This window comes from Brassica rapa, chromosome A10, assembly GCF_000309985.2.
Source record: "Brassica rapa cultivar Chiifu-401-42 chromosome A10, CAAS_Brap_v3.01, whole genome shotgun sequence".
Taxonomy (NCBI): Eukaryota; Viridiplantae; Streptophyta; class Magnoliopsida; order Brassicales; family Brassicaceae; genus Brassica; species Brassica rapa.
The window spans coordinates 9815865-9831587 of record NC_024804.2 but is presented as its reverse complement, the minus strand read 5'-3'; the positions used below and the strand labels follow the sequence as shown (position 1 = coordinate 9831587).

Here is a 15723-nt window from a genome sequence, read left to right as displayed (position 1 = left end):
AAATCTCTAGCTTTTGACTTTTTTAATGTTACTCGACACGTGGCGCATCTTTGTTGGTCACTTCCGATTGTTGATATTTATCGCGTAAAAATCAACGAACGAGGACTAGAACCAAACGACGACGTTAAATCACTCGAATTCACCTACCATATCGCGTGAAGATTTAATGCGCGTGCATGTTTAAAGCGAACGCTAGTACACGCGCCTAAAGTTATTTTGAAAAAGAGAAAAAAAGAAAAAAAAAAAAGACAAGAGCTGAAAAAGAAAGAGCAAAGTGGTTAAGATGGGCTTCAGTTGTTGTGTGCTTTAGCTTTTGTTTCTTCTTTCTTCTTTCTTCTTTCTTCTTCATCTTCATTTTTTTTGTTCAGTTTCGGCGTGCTGAAGAAGATGTCGCGTTAGCGAATCATAGTGATAGATAGTGATTGGGGGAGGGCAAATCGGTCATTAGCTTGAACTCTCATGCCGGATTCCCACCGCCGTTTCTCAGACACCGGCGGAGATTCGCCGTTTGATATCGAAGAATGGCGATGCTTAAAGTGAAGGTTTGGTAGATCTGTGATGCAAGACGGAGACTTTTCGAGTTTGTGATTTAGATTAAAAGTTGAGAATCAAATGAAGGCGTTACGGCGAAGCCACACTTCAACGTCGTCTGGAAACTCATCTTCTCCGTTACCTTCTTCCATTTCCTTGCCATCTTCTTCTTCTTCTACTTCACCTCCTTCCTCCAACTCTTCTTCATTTTCATCTTCCTCTTCCTCGTCTTCTTCTCCTTCGTCGTGGATCCATCTCCGATCTGTTCTCTTTGTGGCTAATCTATCGTCTCCATCTTCAGTAACTTCTTCCGATCGGTAAGTACCTCTTCAGATTTGGATTATTTAGATGTGATCTTAAGTCTCTATAGATTGGATCAAAAAGGTTTCTTTAATTTGTTCGGATTGTTCCTTTACTTTTGCTGTTAGATTGATTGATTGATTGATTTTAGCTTAACGACGCTTGACTTGGTTTCCTTTCTTGTGTTAGAAGCCGGCGGAAGTCCCCGTGGTCTCGCCGGAAAAGAAAATGGCCTTTGACGCTGCATCAATGGAGGAGTTTATCTACACCGGAGGGCAAACTCCGTGATGGTGGAGTTGGTTTTTTAAAGAGAGTTAGAAGCAGAGTGAGTCATCTTTTAATTGTACTTCTTTGATTCATCCTACTTGTGGTTCTGATTATATGCGTTTTATTGTAGGGTGTTGATCCAAGTATTCGTGCAGAAGTGTGGCTCTTCTTACTCGGAGTGTGAGTTTTTAACCAAGTCTCCTTTGCTTTATTTCACTCATTTTGAGATTCTCAACTTGTTTCTCTCTCTCTCTCTATGGCAGCTACGATTTGAACAGTACTAGTGAAGAAAGAGAAGCCGTGAATACTCAAAAAAGGTTAGCAAATATTGATATGGTTTGAAGTATTATATAATTGTATTCATTGTTGGAATACATTGAATGTAGGAAGGAGTATGAGAAACTACAGAGACGGTGCAAGATGCTTCTCAAGCGCGGCAATGGAAGTACCGATGACCTCGAGGAAGAAGCAGACGATCAGTGCGTTAGATTCATGGATGACTACAAGACTCCCGGACCAATGACGAATCAAGATGTGGTCTCTGCTGTGAACACTGATTCTTCTGACACAGACTCTTGTGAAGACAACGAAGACGTTCAGCTTCTTCCCTCTTTTGTGTACAGCGATGAGAAAAAACCAGAGGAGGAAAACAGTAATAACAATAATAGTTGTGGAGAGACCAGTTCTCCTTCTCCTGAGATCCAAGTAGAAGTCACTGTACACGAAGATTTTTCCACGTGGCAACGTATCATCCGTCTTGATGCCTTACGTGCTGATTCCGACTGGGCTACATACTCTTCTTCCTCAACCGCAATCACAGAAACCGAAGCTCGCGGTTTAGCTGAGTCCGTCGGTTTAAAAGACTACGATGATAACTTAGAAAGCTGCAGGCTCTACCACGCCGCACGTCTTGTCGCCATTCTCGAAGCCTATGCTCTCTACGACCCTGAGATAGGCTACTGCCAAGGAATGAGCGACCTCCTATCACCAATCCTAGCTGTCATCTCAGAGGACCACGAGGCCTTCTGGTGCTTCGTTGGTTTCATGAAGAAAGCACGGCATAACTTCAGGCTAGACGAGGCAGGGATCCAGAGACAGCTTGGCATTGTGTCGAAGATCATCAAGTCCAAAGACTCCCAGCTTTACAAGCACTTGGAGAATCTCCAGGCCGAGGATTGTAGTTTCGTTTACAGGATGGTTCTGGTGATGTTTAGGAGGGAGTTGAGCTTTGAGCAGACGCTTTGTCTATGGGAAGTGATGTGGGCTGATCAGGCTGCTATTAGAGCTGGAGTTGGGAAGTCGCCGTGGAGCAGAATCAGGCAGCAGGCGCCTCCCACGGATGATCTGTTGCTCTATGCGATCGCGGCGTTGGTTCTGCGTAGGAAGCTGATCATACAGAAGTACAGTAGTATGGATGAGATTGTGGAAGAGTGTAATAGCATGGCTGGTCAGCTTGATGTCTGGAAGCTTCTTGATGATGCGCATCACCTTGTTGTGACGCTCCATGACAAAATCGAAACTCTTTCCTCTCAATCTCTCAGCATTTGATGGAAATGAAATGAAGTGCTCTCTACTACACAAAGGACCTTGCACTCGTAGGGATTCGGTTTTGTCAAGGTTTTATGGTTATCTCGGTTTGGTTCTTTACCGTCTTGATTATCTCTCAGCTTTTCTTTCTTTCTGTTTTCATCATCACAGAGACAACACGATACTACTATCTATCTATCTATCAACGTTTATTGTAGTAGTAATGAAAAGAACAAGACAATATCCTGTCGGGGAAAAAATGTAAGGGATGAGTCTGAAGCTACTGTCTTTTTCCACAATTGTATGGATCATATAAAGTTAAATTGTAGCCTATTCAATTTCTCGTTTCCACATTTTAGCACCAACAGAGAAGCACTCTTTTATTTGATCATCAAAGTTGAACAAATCTCAATCAACACACAAAAAGAGACGAAACTAGCAAACACATTGATTATTGGTTCGTAGTAGTTTCAACAATAGTCATTTTAAGACATAGATGCAATCTATAACCAAACAACGTTTCCGCAAATATATAAATGAGAAAGAGTTATCCAATGGGAAGCAAAACCACAAGCCTCTCTCTGCTTCTACTCTTTCTTGGTATACTGACGGACGACGAGAGCAAGACCCAAAATCAAGATTGGAACAAGGAACTGAAGGATCTTGATGATGAATTCTGGTGTCTTGTCTTGGTTGTACGCGGGTTGCACTGGTGCAACGTATGTCCTTGTCGCTGGAACAGTAGACGAATCAATCTCGCCAATGTAGTACTTCTCCATCATATCCCTCGCGGTGTCGCTGTGACCAACGTCTTCAAAGTCATTCGTAGCATCTTTCCCTGCAACAAACACAGCAACAGAAACAGTCATCGACTGGATCAGACATGAAGAAACCAAAGTTATATAATAAATATTTTTATCCTTTTTATCAAAACCTGTTGAGGACAATAACACTTCATCGCCACCGGGATGATCATCCATGAAAGGGGTCACATCATAGACCTAAACTCAGAGTAAAAGAACCAGAAATCAATCAATCATTAATGGACAGACACTAACTAGATCAGCTTCAAATAACGGAACACACTCAAGGGTCATAATCAATAACTAACTATATCAACAGTAAACATCAAACTATGATTCTCCAGTGTCACATCATCCAAGCTTTTAACAAATCAATAGCGTACAAAAACACTATGTTGTGTAGACAAGAAAATTCTCAGACAAGACCTAACTAACCTTGCCGGAGATAATAAGCCAACAATCCTTGGTTTTGTTGTGCTGCGAAACTTCTTCGAAACCTAGAACCTTCTTCTCTGAAGCCATCTCTCTCCTCAAATCTACAATAATCAAGATTAGCACAGAAAAATAAAAATGACAAGATTCAAATCGAAATAATCAGAATGTTGATGAGGAAGAAGATCGTGATACCAAAGGTGGGGGGATCTTTCTGCTTTCAGATTCAGAATTGCAATTGCGATAGCACCTCGTGGGGTAACTCTTCACCTACTTAAGAACTTTCTAGTATTATAATGTTACTAAACTACCCTTGAAATGTTTTGTTGAATAGAGAGGGTAGTTGCGGTCAAGTTGCGGTTTGACTGTTAAACGCAGATCAATTTGAACTTTGGTTCAAATCTAATCTATGGTCTATGCCGTACCAAAGAAACTAGTGTCTATCACGTGTGGTTTCAGTGTGCTCTCTCATATTGGGAAAGGTGAAAGAAATCTCTCATATTTGGTTCTAATGTGATCTTTCCTTTCTCATCTTGAGAATATTTGCTACTTTATTTTTAATTCTCTTTAATTTATTCTTATTCTGAAATACTGAGTTCGTAATATATAAAAATTAAATAATCCTTAGCATTTAAAAAAGGAGTAAATTATAAAATTTATTTAAGACGTCTTTATTTGTATACATAATTATTGAATTATATAACCTCTCTTTCTCTCTCACTCTATTTATTAAAACATTTCTTAAGCTATTTAACACTACTACACAGAGAGCAAAACTCATATAAAACCTCTATATTTTCAGTAAACTTAACCTATTTACTCGGCATGAAGCTCATACATATGGGAGGCTTCACACCCGCCAAAGCAAGAACCGACGACGGCAAAATCCAAAGCCCATCTCCACATATCAAACCGGAAGCAACCGCCGGTACCATCAAACCGGCTTTAACTCGATCCCTCTTATTCCACACAAACACTATCAAACTCCCAACACACATATCTATAGCGAAGTACCCTCCGACAAGAAACGGAACCGCCATAGCCATCGGCAACGGGACCCACTTCCCTATCTTCTCGGGCGACATATCCCTGACGAGATTCGCAGCCACCGCGAACGCGAAGAACCCATAGCAAAGCTGCAGACAATGCTGAGGCAAAGCAGAGAAGCCTTCGACTCCAAGAATCGCCATGTTTCTGTATATCAAAGCGTAGGGAGCTTTATACTCTCCCTCAGGGTTCCCGACATCGAAGGCTTTGTAAAACAGGAAGAAAGTGAGAGGAGCCACGACGCAGCCGATCCCCGTCCCGATTGCTTGGCTCACAAGCATCGACCGCGGTGAAGTCAGAGTCAAGTGCCCTGTCTTGAAGTCGTGCATTAGGTCTGATGATATCGAGACGATGGATTTTATCAACCCGCATCCGACAAGTCCCGCGACTACACCGTCTTGTTTCCCGGCCATAGCGGCTAAGATGAAGAGCGCGACTTTACCGTAGTTGTAAGCCATGTTCATGTCTGTAAGCCCTGCTCCATAGGCGTTACTGAAACCTAGCGATGGAGCTAGCATGTACGCTACGACAATGAAGTACCATTTGAGCTCCGGGAACATCATAGGGATGGCGATGATCGAGACAACAGAGAAAGCTGCGTATCCAACTGCTGCAACCCATAGTGGAATGCTGTCTCTTACAAAGATCTCATCTCTTTTCAGATCTGCAATAGATTGTTTGTCTTTCTCCGAATCTGCGGTAATATCTCCAATCAGATACGAAATAACTATATAGTAACGAATATTATAGTTTCCGGTATTATTTATATACTTACTAGATTTCCCAGAGTGGTGATTCTTTAACTTGGAGTATATGTTTCTTGCTGTGAACATAAGTATCTTGATGAAGTGGTAAAGCCCGTCTCCGAGGATCAATGAGATAGATACGAACACCTTGTAACCATTGAGACTCTTCATGCTGCTTTGAGGCAGAGTAGATGGGTACCAATCTCCACTAAGACCTTTAATGAGAGGCCACATGATTCCCCAGGAAAGAACCGCGCCAAAAAGCAAAGATAAGTTGACAATATGGGAACATATCATTCCTGCTCCAATGTATGTCATGCTAAAGTCGAAGTAGAATCTGTGGAGTGTTTTCAAGATCATCAAGATTCCGTTTTGATCAGTTGAGATGTGTTAAGTAAGAATGAAAACTCACGAGTTCTTCCAAGCTTTTAATCCAAAAGTTGGAAACTGGATGAATCCGCACTCTGTCCCACTGATTCCAGTGAAGAACCACTGAAAGAAAGCCCATATGAAGCTAAAGGAGAAATACTTCACAAACCCAAACACTTGTTTCCTGCATAGAAACAGAGTAAACAAATAGTTTTATTCAAATCAAAAACCTAAGTAGCAGCTAAAGAGAGCAAGTGAATACGAATAAACATAGGTTTCATACTTACTTGGCCATTTTATTGCCTTTAGAAGTGTGGAAACCGTTGATTAAAACCGCGGTAGCTGTTCCACTTGGATATGTCAGCTTGTAGTCTATGATCATGATCTGGTTAACAAAACAAAGCCATAATGAAGCTTAGCAATCTAGACCCAAACCAACAAACAGAGATGTTGGGATAGACCCAATCAGCCAACCCGGGGTTAGTAATCCAGGCATGGCCCATACTAACCCTGAAGGCCGGGCCAAGACCAACAAAGCAAGTAAAGAAACAATAATATTGTTTTTTTAAAATAGATCTTTTTCGTTTTCACACATATTCATAAAATATAATAAAGCATTATTATAAATGCTTTACTTTTTGTAATTATCATTTTTAATAATTTTAAACCAATAATAATTCCATTAATTTTATTAAAATTTACGGTTTTTACATGAAAAACATAATCTATTTTTATGATTTTTTTTTCAAAACATCTAATTTAATGGAACGAAGGGAGTAGTAATTGTCTACCTTTCTTAGAGGAACCAATGCTAAGAGACCAACAAAGCAAGTAAAGAACAAGAAAGCGGTCATCCAACCGATCCCTGGCTCTTTGGTGCTTCCTGGACTATTCCCTTCAGTGTGAGTTCCTGACTGTTCATAAGTCTTTGTGCTCAAACCAAGAAGGTACGAACCAAACCCACCTGCAAATCACACAAACACAAGTTCAACTAACCAACCAAAAGCTGATCAAATATCATTAAAAAGAATTGTCAAAAATTCGCCAAAATTACCTCCAACTGCAATGCTGTAACAAGCAACAGCACATGTTTGGACCACAGTGTTTTCTTGTTTAGTAAACGGTTTTGTCACAATCCCTGCCTTGGTAAGAAGCTTGGTCCAGCTTCTAAGGAACACAAAGGCTAAAAGTGCTGCAGAGACGTTCAGGTTCGGGACCAAACCTGTGGTTAGATTTAGCTTCATCACGATCACACTGTAGATAATGCCAATGATTATGCTTGCAACGATTCCTCTAAAAGTGATTTGACTCTTCCATGGAGGTATTGACCTGAACTCATCTGCTTCGTTTTGAGTCTCTTCCAAGTCATCTCTTTCTTCTCTCTCTGTCTCATTTCTTGCTTCTCTCTCCATCATCAAGGAGCTCCTCATTTTTACAGAGTTTCTTTTTCCTTTTTTTTTTGTTTCAAAACTCTACGAAGAACCCAAAAGACAGATTCTTTAATATCAATTAAAAAAATTGCTCTTTTCAGGGATGACGAGACATATGTAAAAAGGTACCTTCTTTACGGATCAGTCCTACTCTGACAATTTTTCTTGCTTTCCACGCCCAAAGTATCTGAAACAGAACATTTACTTACTTAGCCACACAGAAAAAGATAAATCTAAAGATTATTTTAATCTATTGCATAAATCTGTAAAAGCTAAACCATAGAATGGAATCAAATGACGCAAATGATCTCTTTTGCTTAGAGATCTAATCTATAAAGTTAATGACTTTGGATTATACTCTGGAATCTGCCATTAATCTACAACAGTAACAAGATCGGTTTTTTAAACAAACCCTTTTTTCTCAAATCACATAGTTGTTCAATCTGTGAAACAGGAACTAGATTTGTGTTCTTGTTGGGGAAGACAAGAGAATGAAAAATGAAAGAGAAAGTGAACTTGTAGATGAAACAGGTACACATGAAGACCACACTTGCATTTCCCAAAAAGATAGAAGAAAAACAAAACCAAGACATTAAATGCTTACACGGAACGAAGACCAAAGAATTAATAGCCAAGAATGGCAGTAGTATATTTTTTAAAATGGGATTTGGTGTTTATGGAAAGATATATAGAAGCAGAGATGATGAAGAAGCAAGCTTTGAAATTAAGAAGATTAATAAAGGGGCCTTGCCTTGGGTTCTTATGTACCGCACGTTGACATATCAGTACTACAAAAGATACAAAACTAAAGATGAACGTTTTTTGGGGTTGATGTAGTACAATAATCATTAAGGGACTAAACTTTTTAATATTTTTGAACTTTTAAACTTTTCAAAAGTTATGCATAAATAAAAAAACCTGGAGGCTAATTATTAATTAAATCCATACAACCTTGATATATGTCATTAAGAAAACTAAATAAATGTAACATAGTAAAAATCAAACTTATTTTAAATGCTTTTCAATGGCATGACTATTCAACCGTTACATTATGCAGTGTTCTGTGTGAACAGACAAGGTGACATTATTGTTAGATACTCTCTTTCTCCGTTTAATATTTCTTTCGTTTCAGAATGGTCAATGTTTTTAAAAAAAAATTGTTTTTAAAAGATTTATATTTTATCTTCAATATATTTAATACTCCTTCCGTAACACTTTTAAGTGATGTTTAAATTTTTTTATTTTGTTTTATAATAAGTGATGTTATCATAATTCTAGATAAATTTAATGTCATTTGAAATTTACGACCAATTACAAAATACTATATTTTTTTATTGGTTGAATTAGTTGTATTTAATGTTATTTTATATGATCAAGGTAAATTACATAAGATTTTGTATTTTCTTAATATTTGTGCAACAACCTTAAATATCACTTAAAGTGATACAGAGGAAGTAATGACAAATTATAAATTTCAAACATTAATTGTATTTACTGAACTTTGATTGGTTAAAAATCATAGAAAATATCTTAACACAGAAAACAATGCATTTATTGTCAAAAATTTACGTGTTTTCTTAATAAATGTGAAAACTCTAAAATATACTCCCTCCGTTCGAAATTATTAGACGTTTTAAAAATTTTCTTTTGTCTCATAATACTTGACGTTCACAAAGTCCTAGATAAAAAAAGATACTCCCTCCGTTTTTTAATATAAGTCGTTTTAGAATTATACACGTAGATTAAGAAATCATTAATTTTTTATATTTTCTAAACAAAAACATCATTAATTATTTACCTAACCACAAATCAACCAATAATAAAATAGAAGGTATATTATCATTGGTCATATAACATTAAGTGTTAATAAATTTTACATAGAAAACTGAAAACGTCATATAATTTGGAACATAAAAATTCCTCTAAAACGACTTATATAAAAAAACGGAGGGAGTAACATATAACATTTTCTACCCTTGTAATTAATGATCTCTAGTGATAATGATACGAAGTCAATTGAAAATAAAACATAAATGAAAGGTTAAAATAGATATTATAGCAACATTCTTAATTTATGTGCCAGTTTCTAAAACGTTATATAAATCCGAATGGAGGGAGTACTTTATTTTAAGACGAAATGAATATTAAGTGTCATTTTAATTTTTTCTATTTTGTTTAATTATTAAATGTCATTTTATGTTTTCAATTCACACATTTAATAAAAATAATAATTTTTACTCTTATTTTTAATTCATTAATTAATAAAATCAAATATAAATTTATATTAAATAGGAGTAAAACAGAAAATTTGATAATTTTTTAATTCACGTACAAAAACTTGAAATATGTAAAATGTCATTTTTTGTATAACAAAAAAATATCAAAATGACATTTTTAAGCATGAGAGATACTTCCTCCGTTCGGATTTATATGACGTTTTAGAAACTGGCACATAAATTAAGAATGTTGCTATAATATCTATTTTACCCTTTCATTTATGTTTTATTTTCAATTGACTTCGTATCATTATCACTAGAGATCATTAATTACAAGGGTAGAAAATGTTATATGTTATCTTTTTTTATCTAGGACTTTGTGAACGTCAAGTATTATGAGACAAAAGAAAATTTCTAAAACGTCTAATAATTTCGAACGAAGGGGGTACATGTTTAATTTAAAGAAAGTGGTATTCATGTCAAAGGGAACAACTGTGATGTCTTTGATTCTTTTTTTGACTAATAAGGCTGGATTTATTGTGAACCCGAGATTACCGGTTCATGTGACTGTGTTTTATAAACACGACGATGACATGTTGACACATGATTACCTAACTCAATTTAATGTTCAATGTGAATTATAACTATTTTGAGTTTTAATATTAACCAACACATAATAAATGGTATAATAGTTTTGATATTTAATACTAACTAAACATCAATTCAATATGTCGACTATGGTTTTGCATGATGGAACACATTTTATCAAACAAATATTGTTGTAATTATAATGATAAAGTTATCAAATATTAGTTTATACTCCCTCCGTTTCCAGAAGTAAGATTTTTTAAATTTTTTTCTTGTTCCACAAAGATATATTTTATATATTGTTAATGTATTTTTTAATGCTTTTGAGGAACATTAATTGAGAATATTTGAATTGATTAAATTTTATTGGTGAAAAGTTATTAGAAAGTGTATAATAAAGTAAAAAATAAATTAAAAATATTTATTAAATTCTTAATAAGCGTGCATGCTCTATAGAATCTTACTTTCGGGAACAGAGAGAATATTTATTATTCAAAACCAAAGAATAGCTTTAATCTCTAACATAACACTTGCTAAATGATACTCCCTCTGTTTCATATTAGATGATGTTTTAGAAGATTTTTGTTGTTTCAAAATAGATGATGTTGTGATATTTTTATGTTATTTTTAGGTTTATTGAAAACTGTGTAACCAATTAGATGTTGTAGTCATTTTTTGTAATTGGTTGGAAGATTTTTAAATTATACTTTTAAAACTATTTTTTAGAGAAAAGTAAATTTCTTAATCTTTGTGTACTAAGGAATAACATCATCTATTGTGAAACGGAGGAAGTATGTATCTTCTGTTTATAGCATAACTTGATTTTTCTTTGTAAAACTGAACCACTAGTAATTCATTGATTTTTTATTATTAAAAATATGAAACACATTTTGTAAAATCAAAGTTGATGAATGGCAAAAACACATATGGAACATTCACCAGATGGTAGAACTACCTTTTTCACACTTCTCATTCTCAGCCTAAATTAACATATTTTCAAGCTAGTCAAGCAAAAAACTAGTAAATGTCAACTGTGTACCAAGTGATCACAAACATACCAAACCCAAATAAAGTGGCAAGTTGAATAATTACATGTTCGACTTTTGATTCTTTTCGTCTACACGTTAAATTCATAAAAGTAGAGCTGAACTATATTGGGACGTCTCTATAAATAAAATAAAAGCAAGGCTTGTTTTAAATTGAAAGTTATGACCCCGTTCTTGAAAGACTTAAACTGATTCAAATTCGTCATAACGTTCAAATATAGCGCACTAGTTAATATAGAGTTGGAAAACAAGCTAATGTAGCAGCTATTATGTCCAAGTGATAGTATTTAATGTGAAGTTGACTAGAGTTGGGTAGATAATGCACATCTTAAGTATTTGTATTTGTTTGATTAATTATTGTAAATGGTGGTATTACAATATGGTACCCTATAGATTAGGCAGTAGTGACGCAGTACTGATGGTTGGAATAGTTCTTTCATCCGTTTTTAGTAGCAATAGTTAGTTATGAAGTGAACGTGTTAACTGTTGTAAGATAATAGTATTAGATATTTCTTTCAAGTATGGTCATGCTTCATTAAACTAAAAATATATTATAGCGGTACACACTTAGATCCATACAAATGATGATTACTGGAAAATGTTATATAACTAGTGGGGTAGATGGTCCTACAAATAACTTACAAGATAAATTACGTACACAACTAGTTCTAAATATCAGGAATATTGACAATCATGAATATTAGCTTTGTGAGTCCAAAGTAGGTGTCCAAGCTTCAAGTATAGTTAACATTTTGTGTCACCAGTAAATATAAATTATTAAATTTTAGGAACTAATAATACAATTCTTGTGTTTGTTATTTTGGATTAATAGATAGTAACTCTAGGACGTCTCCTATGCGTATATGAGTGGGATCGAATTTTATTGCGTGCCCACTGTCCTGGTTACACTTATAAGGAGATATTTCGGGCCACCACGGAAAAGATAATTGTAATTTTTTTTTCTTTTACGAATGTTCTTTTTCCGTTTCAATTTTTTAAAAATTTCTATTAATTCTCGTATCCTAAGTACTTTTGGGGGGGGGGGGGGGGGGGGGGGGTCAACGTATTATTTAAACTCCGTATGAAAAAGGATTTTGAAAATGTAAACTGAAGTTTGGTGAATACAGCACGGGATGATCAAGAAATTTTTGGAAAACAGTAACAAAGCGGTATAGGGAAAACTATCAATTGAAAAGGTCTAGCAATTGGTGTTGAAGTGATGAAAGTGTTTGGAATTTTGGCTTATTTTTCACATTCTTGCAAACTATACACAACTTATCTAAAGTAATTAAGTTCAGAATTGTGCGAGTGAAATATTGCTGATGATAGGTACAAAGTTTGAAAAATATAAATAACGCAATCCGAATGCGATTTAAAACATACATTTTGATTGCTTAATGAACCTATGTGGGTCCAAATGTTTGTCTTCATGCTTTTACGCTTTTAATAATCTTTCTTAGCGGTGAATTATAGAAGCTCAGCATTTATATTTTAAAGTTCCGAATGGTAGTTGCGGTTGAATATTTATACTAAAATTAATATTAAATATTAGAAAGTAAGAACAATTATACTAATCGATCAATTGAGTAATTTCTTGGTCATGTTAGACCATTTATACACTAAAATCACTTTTAACGGTGAAAACTATATATATACGATTATATATACATATATAATATATATATATATAAAAGATTATATATACATATAATATATATATATATGTTTATTATGTGTAATTAGCGCTTCTTAACAAAATTTGTTTGTTTTTTAAATCTCATTATTTTGATATAGCTGCTTATAAAAACAAAAAGGTTTTCCTTTAATTCCTTAATATTTATATTCTCTTTTTTGTCCTTGTTAAATATTTTATTGGTAAGAATGCTCTAATGTGTCATACGATTCCCTCCCACTTTAACCATGCCTATCTTCATAGCTAGGCATTAATGGATCACTGTCTAATGGTTGAAAATGTGATCTTTACCCAATTTTTGTTCATGTTTGATCAATTGACTCTTTTTCAGTCTACCCAATTTTCATCTTGGGAATATTATATTGGACTTCCACATTTGTATTCATATAGCTCACTTTATGCCAAACTATAAGCACCGATCAAAGAGGATCTAGTATAAAATAACACTCCCCTTCACTTATTTACTTTATTATTATTCTGATACTGTTTTGTTTTTCTCACGCCAATTATTGAAGAAGCAAACATTGCATTTTCATTTATTATTTTGTGTATAAACTTACTTTATATTCCTCTATTTCATAAAAAATGTCATTTTAGCTTTTTATTTGTTTCAAAATAAATGTTATTCTATGTTTTCAATGTAAATTTTCACATTAATCACTTTCTTATCCTTTTAAGTGACCAATAGTTATTTAGTTAAATTATTTTTCTTTAAACAATTGTATAATAAATAAAAGTAGATTAGTATATTTTGTTATTTTTTTAATTTGTGTGAAATGTGTCTAACTGACACTTGTTAAAAAAAAAAGAGTGGTTTGTGAGAAAATAAGGAAAATTGTATTTATTACTTTTCACAATATAGTAAGTTCAACTTGTTCGATTAATTGAATCATCATAATTCAAGGTACATTTATTTTCTTATCCACACCATTCATGATCCATTTTCGTGTGTATTACAAGGATTTTAGCTATATATGAAGAGATTCCATTATGAACTAAAAAGTATGAAGATAATATGTAGTCAGTGCATCTTCAACCCTACTCTATTTTTTACTGTAAACATTATTTTTAGAGTAAAATATACTTGATATCACTCTATTTTTAACTTCAAAATGGAGTAATGATTAGGATTACCCCATTTATGGAGTAATCTTACCAATTAATCTATTTTGGAGTTAAACATTTTATTTATTGAATAGTCCTTTCAATTTTAAAAATATAATTATTTATACTTTTTCCTCATTTTATATAATAATTAAATATTTCAAAAAATAACACAATAACATTAAAAATACAATTTCCATAAGAGAATATTTAATAATTTTAAATAAAGATGCATAAACTAATAAAAATACCAAAAAACATAAAAATAAAATAAATAAAATAAGTGATTTAATAACCCGGTAAATAATTTATGGAACCGCCAAAATCGGTGAAGTATTGTTCAAACGATAAAAAATGACCGATTTTATAAAAAAATAGTTAATTTAGGAAAATCAAAGATTTAAAAACTCATTATTCATTATAAAATGCATTAGTTGACCATATGTGGAAAACATATTCTAATGTTCATTATTGAACCAAAATATATTATTTTATATATATTTACGATTATTGTACTTTTTAATAATAAATGTTTAATGCAAATAAATTATATTTTTATGGAAATTTTGTACACATAAAATAGTTGAGATTAATTGGTAATTTTTTATAAGTAAAAGATATTACTACCAATTATTAATTAAATAAAAGTATAATTATTTTGGAATAGTCTTTTGGAGTAAAACATAGAATAATACATTTGAGTAAAACACAGTTCCATTTTGGTGTTGCACCATTTTAGAGTTAAAAAGTGGATTAATACATTAGAGATTCTCTTGGATCTAATCTTCAATAATTTAATTGAGAAACATTACAACTTCTTTTTATAACCACATGTCATAATTATGATGATCTTAGAATCATTAGAGAAATTTGTTAGTCCATCTAATTATATAATATGCATTTTATTAAACCAACCATAAATTTATTATTAATGTTATTTATTATTTCGTTAAATAAAAGTTACAGAATTGCTAATGATTTTGAATAATAAAGATTTGATAAAAAAAAGTGTATCTTCTATCATATTTGTTTAATTTTAAACTATTAAAATTAATTAATTAAACAGCTACATTAATCATATAATAGATATTTAGATATTTTTGTATACGTTATATTTTGAATTTTTAAAAACTATAAACTATTAAAACTATTAAAAGTCTCACATTCAAATTTTGTGATTCATGGTTTAAATTTTTTGTTATGACAAAATACAAACGATTACAAAATTATATAAGTAAAAAAATCTAATTTAGCTAATTATTAAGATTAATATATATATATATATATATATATCATTTTAAATTAAACTATATACCATATAAATAAATAAATATTTTAATTTCAAATTTTACTTTGAACCATTCTTTTTGATAAAAGCTTTGAACGAACATTGACAATTGTTTTTAAAATTATAAATTACTAAAACTATTAATCTCACAATAAAAATTTTATTATCAATAATTTAAAAATTTTGCTGTAAAAGATAAAATTGATTAAAAAAGCTTGAGTAGAAAACATCATTTAATAGACACTAATATTAAAATATACTATGTATGGTAATATCATTTAAATTTAATTAAATATCCTATCAAATATAAACAAAATTATTGTTTGGATTAATAAA

General features: G+C 32.8%; 3 protein-coding genes across 5 annotated transcripts; 1 reads left to right on the top strand and 2 right to left on the bottom strand.

Annotated features, from left to right (window-relative positions):
• Positions 1 to 213: 213 nt before the first annotated feature.
• LOC103844832 (TBC1 domain family member 15) lies at positions 214 to 2958 on the top strand. 2 transcript variants are annotated; one of them, XM_009121660.3, is made up of 5 exons: positions 214 to 848; positions 1024 to 1156; positions 1229 to 1278; positions 1362 to 1415; positions 1485 to 2958. In XM_009121660.3, exons 1-5 carry the CDS (start codon positions 613 to 615, stop codon positions 2644 to 2646), a joined length of 1635 nt encoding a protein of 544 aa, XP_009119908.1. In that variant the 5' UTR covers positions 214 to 612; the 3' UTR covers positions 2647 to 2958. The 2 variants fall into 2 exon arrangements, with proteins under 2 accessions (XP_009119908.1, XP_009119907.1); XM_009121659.3 differs by having other exon boundaries at positions 1021 to 1156.
• A 93-nt stretch (positions 2959 to 3051) lies between these two features.
• Positions 3052 to 4297, bottom strand: LOC103844831 (cytochrome b5). The gene is made up of 4 exons (XM_009121658.3): positions 4056 to 4297; positions 3864 to 3964; positions 3560 to 3626; positions 3052 to 3463 (listed from the first exon to the last, which is right to left on the bottom strand). The coding sequence occupies exons 2-4, from the start codon at positions 3948 to 3950 to the stop codon at positions 3213 to 3215; spliced, it is 405 nt and encodes a 134-aa protein (XP_009119906.1). The 5' UTR covers positions 3951 to 3964; positions 4056 to 4297; the 3' UTR covers positions 3052 to 3212.
• Positions 4298 to 4484: 187 nt separating this feature from the next.
• LOC103844830 (metal-nicotianamine transporter YSL3) lies at positions 4485 to 8281 on the bottom strand. 2 transcript variants are annotated; one of them, XM_009121655.2, is made up of 8 exons: positions 8057 to 8281; positions 7582 to 7639; positions 7077 to 7494; positions 6814 to 6986; positions 6310 to 6407; positions 6066 to 6206; positions 5683 to 5990; positions 4485 to 5601 (listed from the first exon to the last, which is right to left on the bottom strand). In XM_009121655.2, the coding sequence occupies exons 3-8, from the start codon at positions 7450 to 7452 to the stop codon at positions 4673 to 4675; spliced, it is 2025 nt and encodes a 674-aa protein (XP_009119903.1). In that variant the 5' UTR covers positions 7453 to 7494; positions 7582 to 7639; positions 8057 to 8281; the 3' UTR covers positions 4485 to 4672. The 2 variants fall into 2 exon arrangements, with proteins under 2 accessions (XP_009119903.1, XP_009119904.1); XM_009121656.3 differs by lacking the exon at positions 8057 to 8281 and adding an exon at positions 7865 to 8050.
• Between the last annotated feature and the right edge of the window lie 7442 nt (positions 8282 to 15723).